The sequence below is a fragment of the Bufo bufo genome, chromosome 9 (assembly GCF_905171765.1).
Source record: "Bufo bufo chromosome 9, aBufBuf1.1, whole genome shotgun sequence".
NCBI classification, from domain to species: Eukaryota; Metazoa; Chordata; class Amphibia; order Anura; family Bufonidae; genus Bufo; species Bufo bufo.
The window spans coordinates 172,047,067-172,075,020 of NC_053397.1; the positions used below are offsets into that span (position 1 = coordinate 172,047,067).

Sequence of the window (27,954 nt, forward strand, 5' to 3'; positions counted from 1 at the left end):
TTACAGCGCGTTTGAACGCGCTGTAAAACGCTCAAGTGTGAACCCAGCCTTAGGGCAAAACTGATCCGTTTTGGACCGCTTGTGAGAGCCCTGAACCGATATCACAAAAAGAAACCAAAACACCAGTGTGAAAGTAGCCTTAGCTAAAATCGGCCAGTTTAAAGGTGCAACTGATTAGCCGATGAAGGAGAAAAATGCTCGTTCATCGGGTAATAGAATCATTGGTGTGGTCACCTAAATTATCGTTTGCAGTCAGCAGACCGTGCTGTGTAAACCCGCTCTGCTGCTGGAAAACCATGATTCTGTATGGGGACGAGTGATGGCAATAGGGATCGCACCTCCCCATACTGTGGAGGCGATCGCTGCATGTAAATGCAGCAGTCACCTCCACTGACGAGCATGCATTTGTCGGGAAGTAACGCTTCCTTCCCAACAATGATCAGCTTCATCTGGCCATTTAAATGAGCCTTTAGAAGATTTGCCATCAGGGGGGAGAAGTGGGGAGACATTTCTACTTTATATTGTAAGTCAATATACCAAAAAAGTTAAAAAAAGAGTTTTTTTTTTCCAAAAATAAAATTTATTAACCGTCCGTCACATGACAATTAATATGCATAGATTCAGTATCCCCATAACTTTAACAATCCATATTCATGATAAAAACAAACAAAAATAGTCCATGATATATAGTATATAAAATGGTAACATACAGTTACAGTTGCCCCAATAGAAAATTAAAAATCAAATTAAAAAGGTTATTCCATGTTGACATTTACAGCATATCTCCGTTCACTTTTATGGGAGTAGTCAAAATAGCTACTTTCAGCTACTTTCCAAAGTCCAAGAGAAGTGGATGGAGAGAGATGTGCAACTCTCCATTCACACAATCATGAGAAGGAGCCCATTCTCGACAAAGAAGCAGGTCCCAGAGGTGAGTCCCTTGCCTATAGATTTGTCCCTATGACACTGGCTGACCTGTGACATGGGCACTTAGCAGCTGAAGGCATCTGTGTTGGTCCCATGTTCATATGTGCCCGAATTGCTGAGAAAAATGATGTTTTAATATATGCAAATGAGCCTCTAGGAGCAACGGGGGCGTTACCGTTACACCTAGAGGCTCTGCTCTCTATGCAACTGCTGCTCTCCCCTCTCCGTGATCACGTTCACATTGCCTGCACACATTTTTGTCTCAGCCTTAGGGTCCATTCACACAGCCGTGTGTGTTTTGCGGATCCGCAAAACACGGACAGCGGCAATGTGCGTTCCGCATTTTGCAGGCCGCACATTACCGGCACTAAGAATAGGACAAGAATAGGACATGTTCTGCGGGGTCCGCAATTCCGGATCGGGGTCGCACGTCGTGCGGCCCCATAGAAATGTATAGGTCCGCAATTCCGTTCTGCGAAATGTGGAATGGAATTGCGGATATGTGAATGGAGCCTTAAATAGCATTTAAAAAGTGACATGCTTGTCAAGCATTTTATATATTTTTTTTAATAGCCATTTTTTTATTGTACATTTACAATTTTTTTTACCTGGTGTTTTAGAAGTGCAATAGAGAAGATTATGGAGAAAAAAGGCCAGAGCATACTGCATTTTGCTAAAAAAGCCACTCACCCTAAAAGCACTATGACAATGTAGCCTTTTCACTATTTTGCTATAGACTTTAAAGTTTATAGACACCTTTGGAACAAAAAAAACAACTATATTTAAATATATGTTAGTAATTACCTTGAGTAAAAGAAAGTTGCAGGCTTCAGTCTTCATTCCTTCAATCATTTTCAGACCATCTGATAATCAGTTTACAACCTGCTCCTAGGTTCAGCCATTTCTCATGTGGTCATGTCCCTCCCAGTAATACAAGCTGGATCTGTGTGTCTAGGATGCTGCTGCCTTCCCCCTGCATACTGCCTTGTGTGTGCTTTCCACCCTTCATACAGTCTGTGTGTTGGATCATACATTCATACATTCTTCAGCATACTATTTTATGTATGAGATATGTAAGGCAGAAATTTTATGTCATATATGTGCCCTATCAACAGCAGTCAGCCCTGAGATTCAGTGACATATGACATAACACAGAGGCATTATTATTCATATATTCCACCACCTTGGGATCACCCCTTTCGTTGCAGGGTGTTACGCACACAGAAGAGGGCACTTAATACCTCAGTTGTATATGGATTGTTTGAAGGAGCTCAGTTCTGCCCCCCCCCTTACACTTTCTTTTTTGGCTTTTTGGACAGGAAGTGACTACGTATAAAGTGAGTCAGTTTTTCTTCAGACAGGACTATGGCAGCCAACGTCACAGACAGACAGAGAGCTCCAACCAGGACGTGTGCCAGACGGGATGGCCAGCCCATGTCACAGCATAAGGTTACCTGTCAAAAGAGGAATTTTCACGGATTAAAGCCAGAAGCAACATAAAACTTCTCATAGGTGAGAGCTGGTCCAAACTTACCAGGCAAAAGCTTAGAAACTGCAATATTCATCCTTAAAGGGCATCTATCCGCAGATTTGTCCCTATGACACTGGCTGACCCGTTACATGTGCACTTGGCAGCTGAAGACATCTGTGTTGGTCCCATGTTCATATGTGCCCGCATTGCTGAAAAAGCTGATGTTTTATATATGCAAATGGGTCTCTTGGTGCAATGAAGGCGTTGCCGTTACACCCAGAAGCTCTGCTCTCTCTGGAACAGCTGCGCCCTCTGCACTCTGACAGGGCCAAGCAGGTAGGATGACGCTTTTAGTGCAGATGCAAAACTGATGTCTTCAGCTGCAAAAAACACACATGCAACAGGTCGGCCAGGTTTATATCTACAAATCTGATGAAAGATGCCCTTTAAAAGGGGTTCTCTGGCTTTTTAGGAAATCAGCCCTTTCTTCTGTCCTGTGAAAGACAGACAGCTTAATTAGTACTTACCCCTCCATCATGCCACCATCTCCAGCTCACATAGGCTGCGGGCTCTTCCGCTTGGGTCTTGACCGGATGTGTGCCCTTGTCTTACGGATCAGCTGCATTTACCATCATGCAGCGGAACAGTAAGAGAAGCGTACACATCTGGTCAAGCCCGTATCTTGTGCGACTGCAGCGGAGACGTCGGCATTGGGGGCACGATGGAGTGATAAGTAATTACCAAACTTTCTTCCTATAGGGCTGATTTCCTAAAAAGCCTGGTGAAACCCTTTAAAATATATCTTTGAAGATTATGTATACCATGTATAAAATGTTTGGTATAAGTGAAATACTTATCTGAATAATGTACTTTTTGAGCTTTGAAAGTTTGCTTCTTATATTCCATATTAAGCTTTTACAATGCTGCAGTAGAATACTGGCTTAAAGGGGTTGTCCAGGAATAAAAGAAAGGGCCTGCTTCTTTTCAGTGGCACGCCAGTCCGTGAGTTGTGTCTGGTATTGAGGGCCAGGTCCGATCACTTGAATGGGGATGAGATGCAATACCAGACACAACATACATAAAACGAACCGCAGACCCTATTCTTTTTGCTTGGACAACCCCTTTAAGCCTCTGTGTTTGGCATGCATGTTTGTACTACAGTATGTCACTGAACATATGTAACTATCTGTGCATACAGGCGAATACATTTACTGCATAGGTCTGCCAAGGACTCCCATTGAAACTACAATGTATGCTGTGGGGTGGTTGTCCTTTAGGGGACCAGGTTGTATTGAATAGTGAAGCTGACCAAAAGATATGGGCAAGTGGTTTTACAGGGAGCACTTCTGGATGTATCCACCTGTCGTAAAGAAGATACGTACATAAAAAACCCATTATATGGGCAGTTCCTTCTGGAAGGCAAGTCTTCCTTTTCAGTAGGAACATGGGCCGGAAGCACAAGAGAGGCCGGATGGACGGCTGCTGAATCTGGACGAGATCTTACGTTTGCTTGCTAGAAGGATCCAACATGCTGCGTGTCCTAGCATATGACCACTCCACATGGTTGAAAAGTCTAATTTATCTATACAGGGGATGTATATGGCTGGGTAATTAATAAAACTAATTTGATTAATTTGCCCTTTTTTGTGTTTTAAAAAAAATTGCAAAGTCAAATTTTTATGTTCTGAGAGGTGCATCAGTGCAGCCTGTGTAAAGTCTGTTCAGTCCCTGGTGCCCATGCCATTAGTCCTGGTGAGGACGGCAGGGACTGAACAGAACCCCCCTACAGGCTGCACTAACTGAAGCTGGGATCAGAGATAATTCCCATCCTGGCCACTTAACCTCCCAGATGCCATGGTTAATAGGGACCACAGCATCTCAGCAGTTAGACAGAGAGAGCACTGCAGCCTCTTCCTACAGCTGATTGACAGGGGTCCTGGAAATAGGACCCCTACCAATCTCATATTGATGACCTATCCTGATGATAGACCATCAATATGTAAGTCTTCCCCCACCAATATCATATTGATAACTTATCCGGGGATAAGCCATCAGTATGTAAATCCCGGAAAACCCCTTTAAGAAGGTATGAGGGTGAGAGGGCTGCCCGGGTATGGTCACTATTGCTACCATGTGTAAAACAGCCTGAGGATAGTCATGATAAACTGGCTGAGGGGTATGGAGTGGAATCGTCTGGTCTGTGATGTGACTGGTCAAAGGGACATATGGGTTTATTGTACTGTGCTATGTTTTCTGGTGTTCTGCACTGTAAATGTAGGTGTTTGGTTAGAAAAAGCAAAAAAAAAAATAAAGCCTATAATTATTTTTTTTAAATACAATCAATTAAAAGAACAATTATGAATTATATTGTGAGAGTCCATGATGTCCGTGTGCTCATGCTTTGACCTCTGTATTATGTCAGCTCAAGTGGAAGAAAACATCCGCATTACAATACATCATATAGCAAACAATAGAAATACCTGCTGCTTACCTCTGAATACCCGGTCACTGCAGCGCTAACTGCCAGCGCACATATTACTGCTGGGCACGGCGTGAGCCCAGAAAGTGGTCGGTAGCGGCTTCCCCTGTAATACTTCCAGATGTAATGTAGACTGTGAGCGATCCGCAAGCCCATATTAAAACAGTTTGCGAAGATGAATCCAACACTGCCGAGCCAAGTTGTCATGTAGTAGGAAAGGCATAGGAAACTTAACGAGAGACCCAACATGATGTAGTTAAACCTGATAGGAAGGAGGTGGGTGAAAAAAAAACAACAAGAATTTAGTACAGTACGTGCAGTATCTATATCCTTAAAGGGGTTGTTCTCCATTCAGCAAGTGGCATTTATCATGTAGAGAAAGTTAATACAAGGCACTTACTAATGTATTGTGATTGTCCATATTGGCTCCTTTGCTGGCCGGATTCATTTTTCCATCACATTATACACTGCTCCTATCCAGGGGTTACGACCACCCTGCAATCCAGCACGCTATAGGAAAAGGCACCGGCCTATGCGCACTCCCATGGTCCCGGCCACCAGATAGGCCAGCGCTGTTTCCTAGGGTGTGCAAGCACGACCACCCTTTTCTGGATCGAAGGGTGGTCGTAACCCCTGGATAGGAGCAGTGTATAATGTGATGGAAAAATGAATCTAGCCAGCAAAGGAGGCAATATGGACAATCACAATACATTAGTAAGTGCCTTGTAGTAACTTTTTCTACATGATAAATGCCATTTGCTGAAGTGAGACAACCCCTTTAAATGTAGTAATTGTAACAATCGCCTTGAGTAAACTGCGCTTGAATATGCCATCTTCTGAGAATGTTCTATCAGTATGAAGAGGCTGTGGCCACTTCTGTAGGAGAAACCAATAAGCCTCCTAGACTCGGAAGGCAACCAAGTACGGCTCTCCAGAACGTCTTCTCCCACTACCTACTAGGAAAAATGTGTCATCGACGGTAAAGTACTTGGTATGGAACAGTATAAACATGGTTAAAAGGGTTGTGCCATGAAACACATTCAACATTTTTAAAACCAGCACCTGGATCTGAACACTTTTGTAATTTCATGTAAAAAAAATAATTTGTATAGCCACTGATGTATTCCATAGAATGTATCTGTATAGCGCCACCTGCTGTTTGTTCTTTTCTTTATTTCTTGTCCACCTCACTGAGCTGGTTGCACACACTCAGTTTAAGTCTTAACTGTCACCAGCCATATCTGCTGTTAGAGGCTGTGGCAGATACAGGGAAAGAGCTACAGCAGAAAGGACACGTCCCCTGAGAAAGGGCACAACGCCTGAGCTGCCGGCCTGAAATAAATCTAGCAGAAGACTTGGAGCAATGAAAGGGAAGATCTCTGGGTCCATATGAAGTATAGGGCTGGTTCTAAGTTTGTTAGAAAGAGGTTGTCATATGTCCAATTTTCATATTTTTTTTTTTTATATGAATCCTGGCATAGCTGTACTATGTTTGCCTAAGGCCTGCGTCTGGTATGGCACCTTAAATGGGAATGACCGCAATACCATACGCAGCCCATGGACAGGTGCGGTGCTGCTTCTAGAAAGAAAAAAGCAGCTTCTTATCTAATCATGACAACCTCTGTGCATCTTCTAAAACTAATACAGATAGAGAACACTGATGAAAGATATGGCAGAAGTATGAATGAGGTTTATTACTTGTGGACGAGAGATGAATCTGCTGTAAGAAAGAATATTTGTGTTAGGAAAGTCAATTTCCTTCACCTATTCATCATAGTTATATCATATCTTATTCTGAACTAGTTCATGGTACTGATACTTTTCATTGCTGTACAAAATTTGCCCTCAGTGTAGGTAATAATAGCAGTAAAATTGCATTAAAGGGGTGGTCCCACAAAAAAATATTCTACAGTTTTCAAACCAGCACCTGGATCTGAACACTTTTATAACTGTATGTATTTAAACAAAATTGTGTAGCCACTGAGTTATTCCATCAAATATATCTGTATAGCGCCACCTGCTGTTTGGTTGTTTTTTTCTTATTTCCTTGTCCTGCTCACTGAGATGGCCGCACATGCTCAGTTTTATCCTTCAACTGCCTCCTGAGCTGTGATAGGGAGAGCATGGACACGCCCCCTGAGCTGTGATAGGTAGAGCTGAGACACGCCCCCTTAGCTGCAGCAGAGAAGACACTCCCCTTGAGCTGCCAGCTTGATATAAATCTAGCAGAGCAATGACTGGGGAGATCTCTGGATCCATGTGAGGTGCAGGGCTGGTTCTAGCTTTGTTAGAAAGAGATTGTGATGTACTATATGATGTCTGATTTTTTACATTAGTCATGGGATAATCCCTTTAATAGCATTGTCAGCAAAGTCTTTGCTTGCAACTATAGGTGCGGTGTCTGCACAAAGGCCCATGGGGGAAGATTTATCATCTCTACTCCTTGTACCAGTCACATGCTGTATGTTTGTGCCTTTTTAAATGTGACTTTAAAAAAAAAAGTGGCAAGTGCCTTTTTTACGCCTCAACATTTTTTAAAAAGGGGTATTGGCAAGTGTGGGAAAGGGGCCTGGCCAGCAGCCAAAACAAATTTAGGCTACTTTCACACTAGCGTTTTGTGCGGATCCGTCGTGGACGGATCCGTTCAGATAATACTACCGTCTGCATACGTTCAGAACGGATCTGTTTGTATTATGTCTTCTATAGCCAAGACGGATCCATCTTGAACACCACTGAAAGTCAATGAAGGATGGATCCGTTTTCTATTGTGACATATTGTGTCATAGAAAACGGACCCGTCCCCATTGACTTACATTGTGTGTCAGGACGGATCCGTTTGGCTCAGTTTCATCAGACGGACACCAAAACGCGTCCGTCTCCAAAGCGGAATGGAGACTGAACTGATGCATTCTGAGCGGATCCTTTTTCATTCAGAATGCATTAAGCGCAAAACTGATCCGTTTTGGACCGCTTGTGAGAGCCCTGAACGGATCTCACAAACGGAAAGCCAAAACGCGAGGGTGAAAGTAGCCTTCTCTTCATTTATGCCAGTTTCCTGTTTATTCGCATGGACTGCAGGCGAACGTGCCTAATTTATGACCTGGCTCGCACCTTGTCATAAATGTGGTGCATCCTCTGGCGGTGCACAGGATATCAAGACCGATGCAGACAGCGCCTGTCTTGATAAATCTCCTCCATGGTGTCCTTGGGGCTGGATTCTTTGGAGCCATAGACACTCTGGATTGCACGGTATGATGCCTTTGTATATCACTATCTCCCCTAGGAGCAATAAAGCCACGGCTGTAATAACTTATAAATACTATCATCAAAGGGGTGTTCCAGCTGCGATAGCGATACCCACCACAGTCAGAGGTGGTCAGGATTAGGACCCATTCATTTCAAGGGGGTCGCAAAAAACGCAGACATCACACCATGTACTGTCCGCATCTGTATGTGTGTTCCGCCCCCCCCCCCCCCCCCCAAAAAAATAAAAATAAAAATAAAATATAGAACATATCTAAAAATGAACAGAGCACGACATGTAGAACGGGAAAATGCGGAGCACACATGACCGGTATCCAAGCTGCGAATTGCGGACCACAAAATGGATACAGCCCTGTGCATGGTGCCTTATAGGAACAGCCAAGTGCGCTGTGCTATGTTGTGACTCCCATACAAGTGAAAAGAACCATTGGACACGGAATAGCACGGAGAGCTACACTGTATCCAAGTTACAGGAACAATGTGGCACAGTCCGCTCTCCTGTTTCCACCTCTGATAGGGACCACGAGTAGCTGAGATGGGAGTAGCCCTTCATGACCGGTCTTTGTCTTAATGGGTGCTTGAAGCTTGCCTTGGAATACCCATCAATTCTGAAGAGATGTGAATTCACTCACCTGTCTACCTCCTCTTTACTCATTGAAGCAAAGGTGAAACACTCGGTCACCCCATTGATGGCCAGCAGGAGAACATAGAGACAGTAGACGCGCAAGAGAACAGGACCTGAAAGACACAGCACAGGAGCTGAGAATGCAAGAAAGCCTAGTGTGCACTCTCTATAGAAATGGGTTTTTGGGCCAATTATGTGGATTGGCTCAGTGTTGTACAGTAGCAGAGAAGTAAATATGTCATCCACACACAGCATACCACGTCTGCACCGGAGTCTGCACTTATCATGTGGTGTCCACTAGTGTTGTGGATATTAGCAGCACTAACTAGAGGCACTTCTGCTCATGAAGGGAATCGGTCACCACATGCCATCGTGCCATCTTAATCTGTGGCCCCTATTCAGAGAAATAACCCTTTTTTTATGTTTATGCTAATGAGCCCTTTGGTGCACCCAGGGCATTGCTGTTGCACCCAGAGGCTCCGCTCCTTTTCCCTGTCGGCCACGCCCCCACCTCTTTGACGGATAGGGCCAGGCAGTGTAGATGTAATGGTGGCTGGTCCTGAAACCTTGGGGCAGTGCGTTCGGCGCAGTACAAGGCAGAATTCCGTCTGATCTCCAGCCCTCTACTGCGCGTGTGCCGAATGCACTGCTTCATAAAGTAAAAAGGGTTATTTCTCTGAATAGGGGCCACGGATCAGGATGCTACAGAGTGTACTGGAATCAGCGGAGAAGCGCATATCCATACTGGGAGAAGGTTTAGTTGGAAGGTATGTGGTGACAGATTCCCCTTAAGAATCTTCAGACCATGTGGTAACCAGTATGACACCAACAAGGTCACCTGAATCACATGCCTCCTCTACTGTATGCAAAACAAACCGATATAAAAAGTTGATCAATAGATGTTGCACTGCTTATCTTGTTCTGACGATTGAGTTCGGCTAGGTTCACACCTGAGCGTTTTACAGCGCGTACGAACGCGCTGTAAAACGCCCTACGCCCCAAGAAGTACAGGAGCTTCTTTGGGGTGTATTGTCGCGCGTAACACCTCTGTTTTTCATTGTACGCCTCTGTGGTCAATAGCAAGAACGCGCATACGACGCGCGTTTCCAAAATACAAAAACGCCCCAAAATAGAAACATAGAATGTGTCGGCAGATAAGAACCATTTGGCCCATCTAGTCTGCCCAATATACTGAATCCTATGAATAGTCCCTGGCCCTATCTTATATGAAGGATAGCCTTATGCCTATCGCATGCATGCTTAAACTCCTTCACTGTATTTGCAGCTACCACTTCTGCAGGAAGGCTATTCCATGCAATCACTACTCTCAAAAACGCCTGATAAAAACGCCTGTAAACAGCGCTTATCGAATACGCTCAGGTGTGAACCCAGCCTTACTGTCTGCAAGTCTGGTGACTTCACAGCTGAAATCTCTGGTGATTGTTACTCCTGGGAAGCCTGGTCTTTTATGGTTGCCTTCACATCTCCGTTTCAGAGATCCAGCTGCCTGATCCGGCGGAAATGCCGGCTATTGGATGGACAAATAAACGTTACATGCAACATTTTTTCATGCCAGAAATTGTCCGGATCACCGCCAGACCTCATTGCAGTCAATGGGGATCTGGCTGTGAAGTAGAGGATTTGGCAACGCTGTATCCTGTGAGATCCAACAGGCTGCTCTGTGTTGAAACAGCCTGTTGGATTTCATAATGGGGATGTGAACGAAGCCTACAGCAGATATTGTGTAATCTGCATTATAGAAGTATGGCTAAGCTTTCAGGAATTGGTCCACCTAGAAGCTTGTTGATTTTCAACAACCAGCAGAAGCATGAATGTAGCTCTGGAGTAACTGACAACTGAAATAACTCTCCCTACTGGATCTCCAAGTCTAAAGAGTGTATTAGAAAGGCAGATCGTCTGCCAGACCATCGCTAACGAGCGTTGATATGAACGCGGTGCGCCCTCTAGGACTTTACTGGCATCGTTCTAAGTATAGGTATGGGTCCCAGAGGTGGGACACGCACCTATCAGACATTGGGGGCATATCCCAGCAATATGCCTCCAATGTCTGAGATGGGACAACCTCTGTAATACAAGGCACCTACTAATGTATTGTGACTGTCCATATTGCCTCCTTTGCTGGCTTTTTTTTTTCAATCGCATTATACAATGCTCGTATCCAGGGGTTATGGCCACAACTGGAAGAAAAAGTGCCAGCCTCTCTGGTGGCCAGGACTGTGGAAGCACACATAGGAGCGCATGCGCAGCAGCTCCCGTCCCGGCCACCTCAGATTTGCATTGCAACAGTAGCTGTAACCTCCGGATAGGAGCAGTGTATAATGTGATGGAAAAATGAATTAAGCCAGCAAAGGAAGCAATATGGACAATCACAATACATTAGTAAGTGCTTTTATTAACTTTCTCTACATAATAATTGCCATTTGCCAAGTAGATACGTAGTTGCCAACAGAGGAGTATCTTTACCAAATACTTCATATAATCGTTTTTTAATGTTGGTCCAGAATTGTCAAACTCTATGGCAAGTCCACCAAATATGAAGTGTCATCCCTATTTCTTGGCACCCCCTAAATCACAATGGTGAGACAGAGACGGCCGGGTATATATTAAACAGTCTAGATGGTACCATATACACCCTATGCAGTATTGTCAAGGGTGACTCCATTAAAGTCACTCATCAGCTACCCTTACTAGTCCTAGTCCAGCAAAGTCTAAAGTTAATAAGTTCTACGTATCCCAAAATGGTGCCACTGAATAAACCAACTCATCTTGCAAAAAAGAAGCCTTACGTAGCTATGTCAGTGAGAAAAGTTATGTCTTTTGGATGGGTGGGATGATATAAATTAAAGGACAAAACTGGCTGCAGCAGCTAGGAGTTAGCTAGAAACCCATCTAAACCACAAGGGAAGTTGAAATTCAAACAACGGAGAATCATTTGATGGAGGAATTAAAATATTCCCCTTACCAGAGCCGGCACTAAGCAGGGATCCACCATAAATATCCAAGGCCAGCTGTGAATACGCATAGCCAAATGCAAGGATGACCAGCCCAATCAATGTCACCAGTTTCAGGAGTGACTCCAATACCTCCGAGGCAGCGGACATCTCCTCCTGAAATATAGAAAAAGACAAGTCAAAGCTAGTGCATCTGGTCCGAGTAGTCCATCCCGATGTTTCACTATTACTTTACTTGCCTTCCTCTGACTCTTGACATTTTTTCCTCTCTCCATCACCTTGGAAAAATAGACATAGAAGCTTTCTTCTAAAGGCAAGAAGATCAAGCGAGCCACCAGAGATCCCAGGTTATTTATGATATCATACACACCTGCGGAAAAAAAGGTGAGATATCATTGCAGCTATAAAAATTTATATGAAGGTTAAAGGGTTGTCCCAAAATGTAAACTTATCCCTTGCTCACAGAATACGTGATAAGTGTCTGATCCAGTGGCTGGAGCACCACCGATCATGAGAACAGGGGCCCAGGGTCTCCCAGAGGGTCGGGTAAGCATGCACAAGCTGCCTCTCCATTCAACTCTTTGAGACTGCCGGAGATAACTGGGCGCTATCCTCTGCTTCCCTTTGGCTATGCCACAGACTTTGAAAGGAGCGGCAGAAGTCCCGGTGGTCCTATCCCCAGCGATCACACACTTATCACCTATTCTGTGAAAGGGGGGAGAAGATTAAATCTTTGGAAAGTGCTTTAATTTGAAGGTTAAGTGAAGTGTCTAGTATTCCCAAAGAATAAGAATATACACTCAGATACACCCATATAAGAAATCCCTAAATGTATTAGCAATCAAACCATAATACTAAGGCCATTAAAGGGGTTGTCTCGTTAGACTCTTTGGGTGCCTTCACACGCTGCAGATTTTGTTGCAGAAATTTCCGCGACTAAAAATCAGTTCCATTCATTCCATCAACAATGGAACTGATTTTCAGTCACATAATTTGCGTAACAAAATCCACAGCGTGTGAAGTCACCCTTTTCAAAATGTGGCAAACGGCCACCGATTTTGTGTGAGGAAGCCACGGCCAGCAAAGAATTTCCCCTGCAGCGACCACTGTAGGAAAAATGTAGTATTACAGAGCGGCCTTTCAGATGAACGGTTGTCCGCCATGAAGGGACCCCTGTCTATGATGTCCATATGCGCTATCAGAGCATATGGACAGGGGTTGTCTTCATGAGACAACCTCTTTAACATCTGGTACATGTAGATCGGTGGTTATAGGAGCCTCATGTATAACTCAAATTAGCTACTGTAAATTTACATATGATATTATTGAGGACCACAGCTACTAGGCAAAATCTACCTACCTCGTCCACATACGTGATGGGACAGAATGACTAATTCTGTAGACGGCGTAAACTTAGAAGACAGACTACAGTATCTCGACATGCACCACATTTATCACAGTGGCGCATGATAAGTTTCCCTAAAATTAGATTTTAGTCGGGGTGGAGTTGGGTTAAATAAGATGGGATTGATGTGATATTTTTGTCTCTTATGATATATTTGAAAATGGATAAACAAAGTAAAAAAAAAAAAAGAATATAAGCTAACAGAACATAATGTGCAAGAACTTTATGACCGTTATTGGTAAATCCCTTGAAGGAACAGTTGTGGGACAATGCATGTCTACTGCAGGGTTCGAGGGGGTTCTTGGAATTTTTTGAATTTCTGTAACATGCAGCCCCTCATCACCCCCTGCACTAGGCATAACAAAGAATATTGATTTTGGCTGCTCCCTTCGGACAGGGAGAAGCTGGCCGTGTCCTATAGTCCTTTGCATAATGCAGGGCAAGCAGGAAGGTGCATGACACAAGCACCTAGCACCACAGAAAAAGGCACCCAAGTCAGGCACATCATCTAAATGCCTCTCTGAAAGGTAAGGGCTGAGTAACTGAGTAGAGGGGAAACTTATAATATAGCAAAACTTACGTTTAAGACTTACCTTGATCTCCAAACGACAGCACATTCATAAAGGTCATGACGTAGCGCTCACCTGAGAAAAATATTAAAATTTAATCAGGCTAAACCTTATTTTTTCCTTTTCCAAAAATTCCTATACCCTGAAAACCCATAAACCATTCACAAAGCCATAAAATGGCTAACAGTGCCCCCTCCTCAGAGGTAGAGACACCATATAGCAGGGGTGGCCAACCTGAGGCTCTCCAGCTGTTGCAAAACTACAACTCCCAGCATGCCCAGACTGCCTACAGCAGGGCATGGTGGGAGTTGTAGTTTTACAACAGCTGGAGAGCCGCAGGTTGGCCATGCCTGCCATAGAGCAACATCAAATTTCAGGGAATGCTATACAGATCTACAAATCATATCCTCAAAAAAGACTAGCAGGCACTTTCAATGACAGAGAGTCCTTAGCCCCTGATGATCTCCTCAGTACTCATGTGAGGGGAGAGTACACTGACCTTCTGTCAGGATCTGTTTCAGAAATGACTGCTTGAAGAAGCTCCATGCTAGCCAGGCCTGCTTCCAATCCAAAAAGTCCTGTTAAAGAGATACAGTCAGAAAGACAGGTAATGACAACTGAGACATTAATTCTCCATCTTAAAGCCAAGCTAAGGTCTGTTTTAATATCTAGAAAAGAGTCTATAAAACTATTACAGTTTCCAGAAAGATGGAGTTCTACCAATCCCCAGCCTTATCTGTGTGTATAGTGCTGTTATCTCGCTTTATCTAGACCTCCTTTAGTACAATAAAGCTGACAATACTCTCTGATGATAACGAGATGACTCTGCTGACCACGTAGCATTCTACACAGCAAAGCTGAAAAGTCAACTGCAGAAAATATGTGCCATTCATGTTGACATTAATAAATGTCATTATATTAGCAGAGGTAAGAAATAAATATCATAGTTTTCTGTGTTTTTCTAAGTTCTGTATTTTGAAGCTGCTCAATAAATTTAAGGGCAGGATTAAGGCTCCATTCACACGTCCGCAAAATTGCATTTCTATGGGGCCGCACGATGTTCGGCCCGGCTCCGGAAATGCAGAGCCGCACTTCCAGGTCCGCATTTCCGTTCCCGAAAAAAATAGAACATGTCCTATTCTTGTCCGCAATTGCGGACAAGAATAGGCATATTCTATTAGTGCCGGCGATGTGCGGTCCGCAAAATGCGTAACGCACATTACCGTGTCCGTGTTTTGCGGATACGCAAAACACGTTACGGACGTGTGAATGGAGCCTAAGAGTAGGGGGTTTAGGCCAGGGCTGGGCAACCTGTGGCTCTCCAGCTGATGCAAAACTACAACTCCCAGCATGCCCAGACTGTCTACAACTATCAGCCTACAGCAGGGCATGGTGGGAATTGTAGTTTTACAACAGCTGGAGAGCCGCAGGTTGGCAGCCCTGGTTTAGGCTGTCAATGCAAAGCTTCAGGGACTGATGGCAGCAGGAAACATTATGATACCACTGCCATGGCCGCTAAGAGAGCTTACCACACCGCTGTATAAATTAGTCTAACCATTTCAATATTAAAGAAGACCTGTGACCTCTCCAGACATGTCTGTTTTAGTAACTACTTGCATTCCCCATATAGTATCAATTCTGGAGCATCCATTCTTATTACTCTATGTTGTACTATTTCTCTAGGGCGGGGGTGCCCCTGCACAGTTTGATGCTGCCAGTGCATGTGCAGGGACACATCCCCAACTGGACCTTTATTGCAGACTGCTGACAATTCATTGATAACTTCTATAAGGGATATGAGAGGGATGGCCCAACAAAGAGTTATGACAATAGATGCTCCAGAATTGTTATTAAATGGGGGAATGCAAGTAGTGACTAAAACAGACATGTCAGAGAGGCGACAGGTCCTCTTTACATTGATAATGAACTAGCAAAATGAATAATGATCAGTTATGAAAATGACAATCATGATGTGATATACACTACATAAAATGTCCTACCTGAGATAAAGAGTACCGGGGGAAAAATTCCATCATACTGTGAAGAGGGAATGATTTCTTCTCTGCCTCCTGAGAGCCAACAAACTTTGCAAAGTAGAGAATATAACAGAGAGAGAGTAGGCTGGTGTACAGGACCTAAGAGAGGCAGAGTGAGAGGGAATGTATCATTACAAAATGACATATTAAATCAAGTTTTATGTTAAATATATATATATATATATTTATTTATTTTAGATTTTTTTTTCTAATTTTCCCTATGTCCCTATCTATACTTAAAAATAATCCTAAAATCATGCAATTTTCACAATGGCCATCAGGCTTAAAATATGTCAAGACTTTTTGCTCTTTGACAGCAGCCATAGACACAATGGACAGGAGCTGACCCCATTGACTAAGGCAGCGGTGGGGAACCATTTTGCTGCCAAGGGCCATTTGGATATTTGTAACATCATTCGGGGGCCATACAAAATTCTCAATAAAAATTTTTTACTGCTGTATTTGGTCAAACATATAATTGACTTAGGGATAAGTTACAGAAATTGCACTTCAATTAAAATAATCTAGAGGGCTGTATTTTTGCAGCACAAAATAGCGCCTGCACTATATATATACAGTATATTACATACAATACAGGCGCCATATTGACCACACATAGCAGTCTAATTTTTAAGTTCAGAATGTTACTTATTTGACATTAATGGCAGGAAGCTAAACCCAGGGGGTCCAGAGAGGGGTTCACCCAGCTTTCACTCTCCCTGCCTCTTTCTTCGCAACTGTCCCTGCCTTTGTCCCTTTCTCAGCAAAATATCTGCCCCCACCTCCATCAGCCTGAAATCAGCCTCCTATCAGACCCCCCAGGCCTACATCAGCCTCAGATCAGACTCCCATCAGACCTCTAAGCCTCAGATTAGACCCCAATCAGACCCTTCCTAGCTTCAGATCAGACTCCCATCAGACCCCCAGCCTCAGACCAGACCCGGATCAGACGCCCAGCCTCAGATCAGCCCCCATCAGACCCCCCAGGGTCAGATCAGCCCCTATAAGACCCCCCAGCCTCAGATCAGACCTTCATAATACCCTCCCTAGCCTCAGATCAGCCCCCATCAGACCCTCCCCAGCCTCAGATCAGCCCCCATCAGCCCCCCTAGTCTCAGATCAGACCCCTATCAAACCCCAGCCTCAGATCAGACACCCCCAGCCTCAGATCAGACCCTCCCAAGCCTCAGATCAGACCCCCATCAGACCCTCCCCACCCTCCTTTAGCCTCAGATCAGCCCCAATCAGACATCAGATCAGATACTGTATTTAAGATAAACAAATAAACTTACCTCTCCAGCTCCGTACGGCGCTGCCTCTTGGCAGATTCACTTACCCTCCCTGTTCTTCTTCCTGCCGCACTATATTGTCACCTCACACCGCACAGCGTCAGGTCATAGTGCACGTCTACGTGCACTGCGTCCTGACGCTGGATGTGTCAGGACACAGTGTGGGGCTGAAAGAAGACCAGGGAAGGTGAGGACAGCCAGTGCAGTGCTGTTCTCACCTTCCTGTGCCTCCCGTATGCTAATGACCGCTTCCATAATGGAAGGGGTCATAAGCATTTTCACATTATGTTCTGGCAGGGGGCCGGGGGCCACATGAAATGATACCGTGGGCCGCATACGGCCCTCGGGCCGGAGGTTCCCCACCCCTGGACTAAGGGAACGTTTTCTAGGCATGCTCTGTGACCTGTGCTGCAATCAGAAGGGAGTAGATAAGCTGTGATATCACCTATTGTGAATGGTGGATCCTGTATTAGGATCCACTGTAGAAACAAAGTAGTGGGTCCAGAACTTGAGTCTTGAATAAAACCATAAATGTTTTATTTTAAAATATTTTTTAAAAAGTCCAAAAAAGGCACACAGCAGGACATCTCCCCAAACTAGTCAACGTGTTTCAGACACGCGGTTACTGGGTATGTTTTTTTTTTTAAAACCCACTACTTTGTTTCTACAGTGAATTTAAAACTTACCAAAAGTTCTAAAAAATATGTTTAATATAAAAACATGATTTAAACCATAGGTCCTTTTCTGATGACACATTCCCTTTAAACAGGACCGGTTACCTTCACTGACATGTTTGTTTGTACTTGCACTACCCACATAATAACAATTCTGAAACATTTTTTTCTTTTTGTTGCTTCTGCAAATGTATGAAGAAATTGAGAACCTTATCAATGGGTTTTGCCCTTAAAGTCCAATCAATGCTGACAGAATCAGAATATATAGGGACACTTCCCACTGACAAGGGGAATAGTATTCATGTATTCATACCTTTCCAGAAGTAACGAGAGGAATGGCAGAGGTCTAGGAAATGATGCTTCAGAATTGTATTTATCACACATGTCAGAAATGGTGACATACGTGGTCTTCTTTATTCCATAAGGAATAGCTGGTGTCCAAATGAACACGCACTAGCTACTGACAGCTACTGAAGCTGTATGGCCACATTAACCCCTTAAGGACCCAGGACGTCCTAAATGGCCGATACTTTGTGCCCAGGACGAGCATTCTTGTCCTGTGGTCCTTCCCCCCCCCCCCCCCCCCCATGTGCGGTGCTGCAATCAGTGGCAGGGATCCGGCTGTTACTGACAGAAGGATCCCTGCTGCATCCACCAGCATCGGTGATCACGCCAATGCATTAACCCCTCGTATGCTGTGGTCAGCGCTGACCGCGGCATATGGGAGGTTTGCGCTCCCTCTCCTCATCCATCGGGTCCCAGCGCTGCGGTGGCAGGGACCCGGAGGTTGCCATGGCAGCCCCAAGCCTTGGAGCCTGGCATTTACGGAGGACTATGCTAGTCAATGCTGTACAATACAGATGTATTGTGTTGCATTGAAACAGGGATCAGACCCTGTAATGTTGAAGTCCCATAGTGGGACAAAAATAAAAAAGTGTTTTTAGCAATAAAAAATAATTAAAGTTTCAATTTAAAAAAAGCCCCTTTCTCATAAAAAAGAGAGACATATAAAATTGTAAAAAACTTAAAAAAACTTAAATAAAAAACAGACATATTAGGTATCACCGCGTGTGTAACAACCTGCTCTATAAAAATATCACATGATCCACCCTGTCTGGTCAACACCGTAAAAAAAAAAATATTAATAAAAACTGTGCTAAAACTTTATCTCATTGTGATTTTGTAGTAAAAAGATCACAGAGAGGCACGGAGCGGTATCAATCATGTTAATGCTCCGTGTCTCTGCTGTCCAGTGCAGGGCTTCCCTGTCATTCACGCTGCAGATGACACGCATGGCATCCGCTCGTGTGAAACAGCCCTAACTAAGACAATCACCCAAAGAATAAAAAAAAGATATGGCTTTTAGAAAATGGATACATAAAAACATAATTTTTTTGTTTCAAAAATGCTTTGTTTAAAACCAAAATATATTTTAACCGCCTCCGGACCGCCTAACGCAAGATCGCGTTCCGGAGGCGGCAGCCCTGCGCAGAGTCACGCATATACGCGTCATCTCGCGAGACGCGAGATTTCGCTCAAAGCCGGCCCGCGCATGCGCATCGCGGGCCGGCAAAAGTTAGAGGGGGGTCGCGTCATCAGCTTGCCAGCCAATGATCGTCGCTGGCAAGCTGATGATTTTTTAAAAAACTAATGAAAATCCAGATAACACATTATATTTGTAAATATAATGTGTTAAATGGCTTGTCTGCTCCTCTGCTGGTCCTTTTCGTCGGTTGGTTCCAGCAGAGGAGCAGACATCACAGTGAGTAGCACCAAACAGCACACTTAGCCCCAGATCACCCCCATCACCCGAATTAACCCCTTGATCACCCCTGTCAATCACCTAGTGAAAGGAAAAAAGTGATCAGTGTAAACTGTCACTTTTTTTTTTCACTGGTATTGACTGATAGGTTTTAGGATTAGTTTAGGCCCCTTGGTTAGGTAGTTAGCGTCAGTTAGCGCCCAGCCCACCGCACCGCAGTCACTGATTCGCTGATTAGCGTATCGCTAATCAGCATTTGTACTTTTATAGTATCTGTAAGTGATCAAAACTGATCACAGTCAGATCTATAATAGTATTAGTGTCACCTTAGCTCGCCCTCCACCCAAAACGCAGTGTTTGCCCGATCGGTCACCCACACGTGCGTTCACCCACGCCCACCCCGCCGCAGTGACAAAAAATATTATATTTTTTTATCACTGCACAATCACTTTCCAAGCTCTGCGGCGATAAAAAAAATCAGTTTTGATTTTTTTAGCAATCGCAGCGGCCTCCGGTACTTCGCTAGCCTCCCCTTTGTAAGACAGGCTTGCTTTTTTTCTTGGGTAGTCTCAGGGAATACCCCTAAATTTAGTAGTCCAAATGTCAAACAGGGGGTATTCTTCTGAAGAGGCCTACAGGCTTCTGACCCAGTCGGATGAGGAATGGGAACCCTCATCTGACGAATCTAGCGGGTCAGAATATGAACCTGTAGAGAGCAGTGGCTCTCTGACCCAAAGTTCGGACGAGGAGGTGGAGGTCCCTGGCAGCACCAGGCGTACCCGGCCCCGTGTCGCTAGACCACAGGTTACGCAGGATCCGCTTCAAGAGCAGCAGAGTGGGGCTGTCGCTGCCGGATCACGTGGTGAGGCATACACCAGCAGCGCAGCCCTTCCTGTAACCTAGTACCAGCACTGCCGTACAACATGGTGAAGTAGCGAGCACCAGAAGGGCAGTTGAAGCTGGTACGGTGGCACGTGCAATAGTTACCCCGTCGCAGCCACCGCAAAGACAGGCCCGTAGAGCCCCTAGAGTCCCTGAGGTGCTGGCAAACCCTGATAGGCAGTCACCAACTTCAGCCGCACCATTAGTTCCCCCTTTCACCGCCCAGTCTGGAGTTCGGGTTGAGACGGCTCAGATCGGTTCGGCCCTGGGATTTTTTGAGCTGTTCTTGACTGCGGAGCTCTTGGACTTAGTGGTGGCAGAGACCAACCAGTATGCCACACAATTTATATCCGCCAACCCGGGAAGCTATTATGCCCAGCCTTTCCGGTGGAAACCAGTCCAAGTTTCCGAAATTAAAATTTTTCTGGGCCTTCTCCTGAACATGGGTCTAACCAAAAAGCATGAATTGCGGTCATATTGGTCCACGAACCCGATTCATCACATGCCCATGTTCTCTGCACGTCCAGGGCACGTTTTGAGACCATCCTGCGTTTTCTGCATTTTAGCGACAACACCACCTCCCGTCCCAGAGGCCACCCAGCTTTTGACCGGCTCCACAAAATTCGGCCCCTCATAGACCACTTCAACCAGAAATTTGCAGATTTGTATACCCCCGAGCAAAACATCTGCGTAGACGAGTCCCTAATACATTTTACCGGGCGCCTTGGCTTCAAACAATACATCCCAAGCAAGCGTGCCCGGTATGGGGTAAAATTGTATAAGCTCTGTGAAAGGGCCACAGGCTATACCCACAAATTTCGGATCTATGAGGGAAAAGATCAGACCCTGGAGCCGGTCGGTTGCCCTGACTACCTGGGGAGCAGTGGGAAGACAGTCTGGGACTTGGTGTCACCCTTATTTGGCAAGGGGTACCATCTTTATGTGGACAATTTTTACACAAGTGTGCCCCTCTTCAGGCATTTGTTCCTAGAACAGATTGGCTGCTGTGGCACTGTGCGACCTAGTCGCGTGGGCTTTCCCCAATGGCTCGTTAGCACCCGTCTTGCAAGGGGGGAGAGGGCTGCCTTGTGTAACGAAGAACTGCTCGCGGTGAAATGGAGAGACAAGCGTGATGTTTACATGCTCTCCTCCATTCACGCAGACACGACAATACAAATTGAAAGGGCAACCCGTGTCATTGAAAAGCCCCTCTCAGTCCACGACTATAATGCGCTCATGGGAGGGGTGGACTTCAATGACCAGATGTTGGCTCCGTATTTAGTTTCCCGACGCACCAGACGCTGGTATAAGAAGGTGTCTGTATATTTGATTCAATTGGCGATGTACAATAGTTTTGTTCTCTACAGTAAGGCTGGGAGAACGGGATCCTTCCTCAAATTTCAGGAAGAGATCATCGCGAACCTCCTGTATCCAGGAGGTTCCGTGGCCCCATCCATCAGTGTAGTTAGCCGTCTACACGAGCGACATTTCCCCAGTGTCGTTCCTGGTACCTCAACCCAACCGTCACCCTGAAAAAGATGTCGTGTCTGTAGCAGGAGTGGAATAAGGCGTGACACCCGCTATTTCTGTCCTGACTGTCCTGACCACCCTGCCCTATGCTTTGGAGAGTGTTTCCGGAAGTACCACACACAGGTACACTTAGCATAGGGATCACATCTCACAGGACAGGCACACAGGGCTATTAGGGCCCTTTTACTCACAGCTGCTGCAAACCTCTCCTTTCACCTGGGATAAAGTGCATAATGTACTTCGCCACATCTTTGGGCGATTTGCGCTTTGCACATTGTCCCATGGGGAAAGAGAGGTTTGTCCTATAAAAGGTAAAAAGAAAAAAAAAAAAAAAAAACACCAGTAAGCAAAAAAGTTAACTTTCAGTTCAAAAAGTAAAAAAAAAGTTTATATGTTCTGTTTAAAAGTTATTATAAAGTTAATAAAATTTATTGCGTTGCGGCCTGGTTTTTTCTTTTTTGTTTTGTTTTTTTTACCTTCCAGGTGGACCAACCGATCGACCAGCTGCAGCACTGATGTGCATTCTGACAGAAGCATTGCGCTGCTGTCAGATTACACAAAAGTCAGTGTATGCGGCGCTGCAAGACGAGATTTCTCCTCTGCAGTAAAAGATACATTTGCCGAGGCATATGAGCTGAGGAGGTGGCGGTGTTCATATACTTTGGCAAACACTTTGTATATATATAAAAATAAAAAAATCCCGGCAATGATTTATTCATCCACATCGATTGATGTGAATGGATAAATCTGGTTTGCCAGGGCATACGGGCTAAGTGGGTATGGATGTTGGGCGGAGCTCCTATGTCCTGGCAGACGCCTTTCCCCTCCTTTTTTTTTTTTTTTGGCAGAGATTTTTTCATCCACATTGATCGATGCGAATAAGGAAATCTGTGCCGTTCATTTTTTCTTTCAGCCCAGAGGCTGAACGGAAAAAAAAAAATCTCATTACCCGTATGCTTAATATAAGGAGAATAGCAGAAACTCCTAATGCTGGCCATACATGTAATGATTGCGGAGACCCTCAAATGCCAGGGCAGTACAAACACCCAACAAATAACACCATTTTGGAAAGAAGACACCCCAAGGTATTCGCTGAGGGGCATATTGAGTCCATGAAAGATTGAAATTTTTGTCTCAAGTTAGCGGAAAGGGAGACTTTGTGAGAAAAAACCCAAAAAAATCTATTTCCGCTAACTTGTGCCCAAATTATTTTTTTTCTATGAACTCGCCATGCCCCTCATTGAATCCCTTGGGGTGTCTTCTTTCCAAAATGGGGTCACACGTGGGGTATTTATACTGCCCTGGCTTTTTAGGGGCCCTAAAGCGTGAGAAGAAGTCTGGGATCCAAATGTCTAAAAATGCCCTCCTAAAAGGAATTTGGGCACCTTTGCGCATCTAGGCTGCAAAAAAGTGTCACACATGTGGTATCGCCGTACTCAGGAGAAGTTGGGGAATGTGTTTTGGGGTGTCATTTTACATATACCCATGCTGGGTGAGATAAATATCTTGGTCAAATGCCAACTTTGTATAAAAAAAATGGGAAAAGTTGTCTTTTGCCGAGATATTTCTCTCACCCAGCATGGGTATATGTAAAATGACACCCCAAAACACATTGCCCAACTTCTCCTGAGTACGGCGATACCAGATGTGTGACACTTTTTTGCAGCCTAGGTGGGCAAAGGGGGCCACATTCCAAAGAGCACCTTTCGGATTTCACCGGCCATTTTTTACAGATTTTGATTTCAAACTACTTACCACACATTAGGGCCCCTAGAATCCCAGGGCAGTATAACCACAAGTGACCCCAATTCGGAAAGAAGACACCCCAAGGTATTCGCTGATGGGCATAGTGAGTTCATAGAAGTTTTTATTTTTTGTCACAAGTTAGTAGAATATGAGACTTTGTAAGAAAAAAAAATAATAAATCATCATTTTCCGCTAACTTGTGACAAAATATAAAAAGTTCTATGAACTCACTATGCCCATCAGCGAATACCTTAGGGTGTCTACTTTCCGAAATAGGGCATTTGTGGGGTTTTTCTACTGTCTGGGCATTGTAGAACCTCAGGAAACATGACAGGTGCTCAGAAAGTCAGAGCTGCTTTAAAAAGCGGAAATTCACATTTTTGTACCATAGTTTGTAAACGCTATAACTTTTACCCAAACCATTTTTTTTTTTTACCCAAACATTTTTTTTTTTTATCAAAGACATGTAGAACAATAAATTTTGAGAAATTTTTTTATATGGATGTTGTTTTTTTTGCAAAATTTTACAACTGAAAGTGAAAAATGTCATTTTTTTGCTAAAAAATCGTTAAATTTCGATTAATAACAAAAAAAGTAAAAATGTCAGCAGCAATGAAATACCACCAAATGAAAGCTCTATTAGTGAGAAGAAAAGGAGGTAAAATTCATTTGGGTGGTAAGTTGCATGACCGAGCAATAAACGGTGAAAGTAGTGTAGGTCAGAAGTGTAAAAAGTGGCCTGGTCATTAAGGGTGTTTAAGCTAGGGGAGCTGAGGTGGTTAAAAAACTGACATTTTAGGTATCACTGTGTCAATAACAACCTGCTGTATAAAAATATCACATGACATAACCCGTCTGGTGAACACAATATTTTTTTTTATAAAAACTGTGATAAAAAAAAAGCAATTTTTTGGCACCTTTCATCACAAAAGGTGTAATACCAAGTGATCAAAAAGTCCACACAATAATACCACACAGTCACCTCATGCTGCAAAAACTGAGCCCCTACATAAGATAATCGCCCGAAAAATAAAAATTATATGGCTTTCAGAAAAAGGAGACACAAAAACATGATTTATTTTTAAAATGCTTTATTATGTAAAACTGATACAAAATAAAACTAAAAGTAGACATATTTGGTATTGTCGTGTCCATAACAACCTGCTCTATAAAAATAGCACATGATCTAACCTGTCAGGTGAACACCGCAAAAAACAAAAAAATAAAAACTGAGCCAGAACAGCCATCTTTTGGTTATCTTGCCTCACAAAAAGCGTAACATAGAGCAATCAAAAGTCATATATACCACAAAATAATTCCAATAAAAGTGTCATCTTATCCTATAATTTCCATAATGGGGTCACTTTTTTGGAGTTTCTACTCTAGGGGTGCATCAGGGGGTCTTTAAATGTCATATGGCAACTTAAAAATATCCCAGTGAAATCTGCCCTCCAAAATCCATATGGCGCTCCTTTCCTTCTGCGCCCTGCTGTGTGCCCGTACAGCAGTTTACGACCACATGTGGGGTATTTCTGTAAACTGCTGAATCGGGGAAATAAAAATTAAGTTTTATTTGGCTGCTAACCCTTGATGTGTTACAGAAAAAAATGAATTAAAATTGAAAATCTGCCCAAAAAGTTAAATTAAAAAATTTCATCTCAATTTTCTTTTAATTCTTGTGGAACACCTAAATCAAGTGTATCCTTCTACTTACTTCTCCAGCTTCAGTAAGTATTCTCAGGTATTTCTAGAAGAGAATGTCCGTGCGGGAGCGTGATTTCCCATTATGGACACTGCTCCTGTGACATAAGCGCATAGTGATATATAATGTTGTGTGCCACCTCGATTGAGTCAGGCTTTCCCATCTTTGAATCCATTGCTCATATTCCCCCTTAGCCTGTTGCCATTTTTTCTTCAAGTGGGAAGATTGATTATTCTGAAAAACCGTATAAGCAGTTCTCAGATTATCACTCAGTTGAATAAGTTTAAGTTTAAGTGAGTTTCTTATTATACATGTGGGCCATTCTTCCCCGGAGTACCGCCTTTCCCGCATCCCATAGTAATTGAGGATCTGCTATCCCCTCAATATCATTTTTGTATTCTAACCACCAGCCACGTAGTAGGTCTCGAAAATCCTCATCGTTGGTCAAGTTGGAGGGGACTCTCCATATGAAATCTTTACCATTTGGCAGATATGTTCGGAGTAATATTGAAACTAGTGAATGATCTGAGATAATCATATCCTCGATCTTGGGATCTGAAAGGCGTCCCAAACTCACTCTACTGGTTAGAATATAATCTATACATGACCATGAATGATGTGCATGGGAGAAAATGCGTAAATTCTCAACCCTCGGGGTTAAACACTGTCCATGAGTCAATTAAATCCACATGCCTAGTGAGATGGGTCTCATGTCTGTAGGGCCATATTTGGACTCCCTCTCATCTTCTCTCCTTCTGTCCTCTGCATTTAGATCCCCACCTACAATGCTAAAGTCAAGAGGGTCTCGAGATATACGTTGTCCAAGCGTGGTGAAGAAGCCCGCATTTGACTCATTTGGTCCACAGATGTTATAAATGCTGATATCACCATTTGCCGATGAGAGATGCAGGTGTGAGATCCTTCCCCCGTCGTCATGACTATGTGATAATACTCAGTAAGGGAGGCCCTGTCGCAACAGTGCGAGTACTCACGCTTTTTTCCCCACTTCTCCAACCCAGAGGCGTTTCATTCGCACAAAGTCATTGTATGGTAGATGCGTCTCCTCTAGAAGGGCAATATCAGCCTTCAATCGCCTAAGGTGCCTTAGGACCATCATATGTTTATTGGGGGATCTTAGACCCTTTATATTCCAGGATATCACTTCTAAGGGATTAGTCATTGGGAATTTTTTTATGTGCCAAGTTATTCCTCTTTATCATCGCTACGAGAGCCCCCTGTCCCTCCCCGAGAGCCCCCTGTCCGGGCTCAAATAGTAAAGAGAAGCGAACTTGCCTTTTAAATAGTGTGGAGCAAATAGGGACGAAGGCTCGCCTGCGCCGGTTTACTTCAGCGGAAAAGTCATCAAATATTAAGATTTTGTGGCCTCTCAGTGTCGCCAGTCTATCTCCCTGCTTGTAAGCTTGCAGTAAGGCCGCGTCATCTGAATAATCTAGGTATTTTACAATTACCTGACGCGTCTGTTGCCTCAGTTTGGAAATGTAGAAGGTTTATTTTGCCCATTAGTGATTGCCAGTGGTGTGCCCTGGCCCACTCTATGCGCTCTTTCCACCTTAAAGCAGGTCGGGAGTCCCACCACCTCTGGTATTTCAGATTCGCAGAAGGAGATGAGATCTTTAACCAGGATATTCTCCGGGAGGCCGACAATGCGGAGATTACTTCGCCTTGAGAGGTTCTCGAGATCGTCAATTTTACTCCAAAGTCTAGTGTTTTCAACCACGGCTTTAGGCCTCATGCACACGACCGTTTTTTTTTACGGTCCACAAAAACGGGGTCCGTAGGTCCGTGACCGTTTTTTCGTCCGTGGGTCTTCCTTGATTTTTGGAGGATCCACGGACATGAAAAAACTGTCGTTTTGGTGTCCGCCTGGCCGTGTGGAGCCAAACGGATCCGTCCTGAATTACAATGCAAGTCAATGGGGACGGATCCGTTTGACGTTGACACAATATGGTGCAATTTCAAACGGATCCGTCCCCCATTGACTTTCAATGTAAAGTCAGGAGTTAATATACCATAGGATCGGAGTTTTCTCCAATCCGATGGTATATTTTAACTTGAAGCGTCCCCATCACCATGGGAACGCCTCTATGTTAGAATATACTATCGGATATGAGTTACATCGTGAACCTCATATCCGACAGTATATTCTAACACAGAGGCATTCCCATAGTGATGGGGACGCTTCTAGTTAGAATATACTACAAACTGTGTACATGACTGCCCCCTGCTGCCTGGCAGCACCTGATCTCTTACAGGGGGCTGTGATCAGCACAATTAACCCTTCAGGTGCCGCACCCCCCTCCCTCCCCAGTTTGAATATCATTGGTGGCCAGTGTGCGGCCTCCCCTCCCCTGCCCCCCCCCCCCTCCATCGGCCCCCCTCTATTGTAATATCATTGGTGGCCAGTGTGCGGCCTCCCCTCCCCCCCCTCTATTGTAATATCATTGGTGGCCAGTGTGCGGCCCCCCCCCCCTTTTTTCGGGATGAGATGACGGTTTGATTGGCACTTATTGGGGTGCGTATGACTTTTTGATCGCTTGCTATTACACTTTTTGTGATGCAAGGTGAGAAAAAATGGCTTAATTGACACTGTTTTTTTTTTT

At 44.2% G+C, this 27,954-nt stretch overlaps 1 protein-coding gene across 1 annotated transcript in view; it reads right to left on the minus strand.

The window, feature by feature from the left end:
- Positions 1-1,434: 1,434 nt before the first annotated feature.
- Positions 1,435-27,954, minus strand: part of RFT1 (RFT1 homolog) — a 35,556-nt gene continuing 9,036 nt past the window's right edge. Inside the window, exons 6-13 of the mRNA XM_040407088.1 lie at positions 15,713-15,847; positions 14,212-14,290; positions 13,737-13,787; positions 11,978-12,108; positions 11,750-11,894; positions 8,774-8,879; positions 4,890-5,139; positions 1,435-2,381 (exon numbers count right to left, since the gene is read on the minus strand). Coding sequence (XP_040263022.1) covers positions 2,217-2,381; positions 4,890-5,139; positions 8,774-8,879; positions 11,750-11,894; positions 11,978-12,108; positions 13,737-13,787; positions 14,212-14,290; positions 15,713-15,847 — 1,062 coding nt within the window. The 3' untranslated portion in view covers positions 1,435-2,216. The remainder of the gene's footprint in view (positions 2,382-4,889; positions 5,140-8,773; positions 8,880-11,749; positions 11,895-11,977; positions 12,109-13,736; positions 13,788-14,211; positions 14,291-15,712; positions 15,848-27,954) is intronic.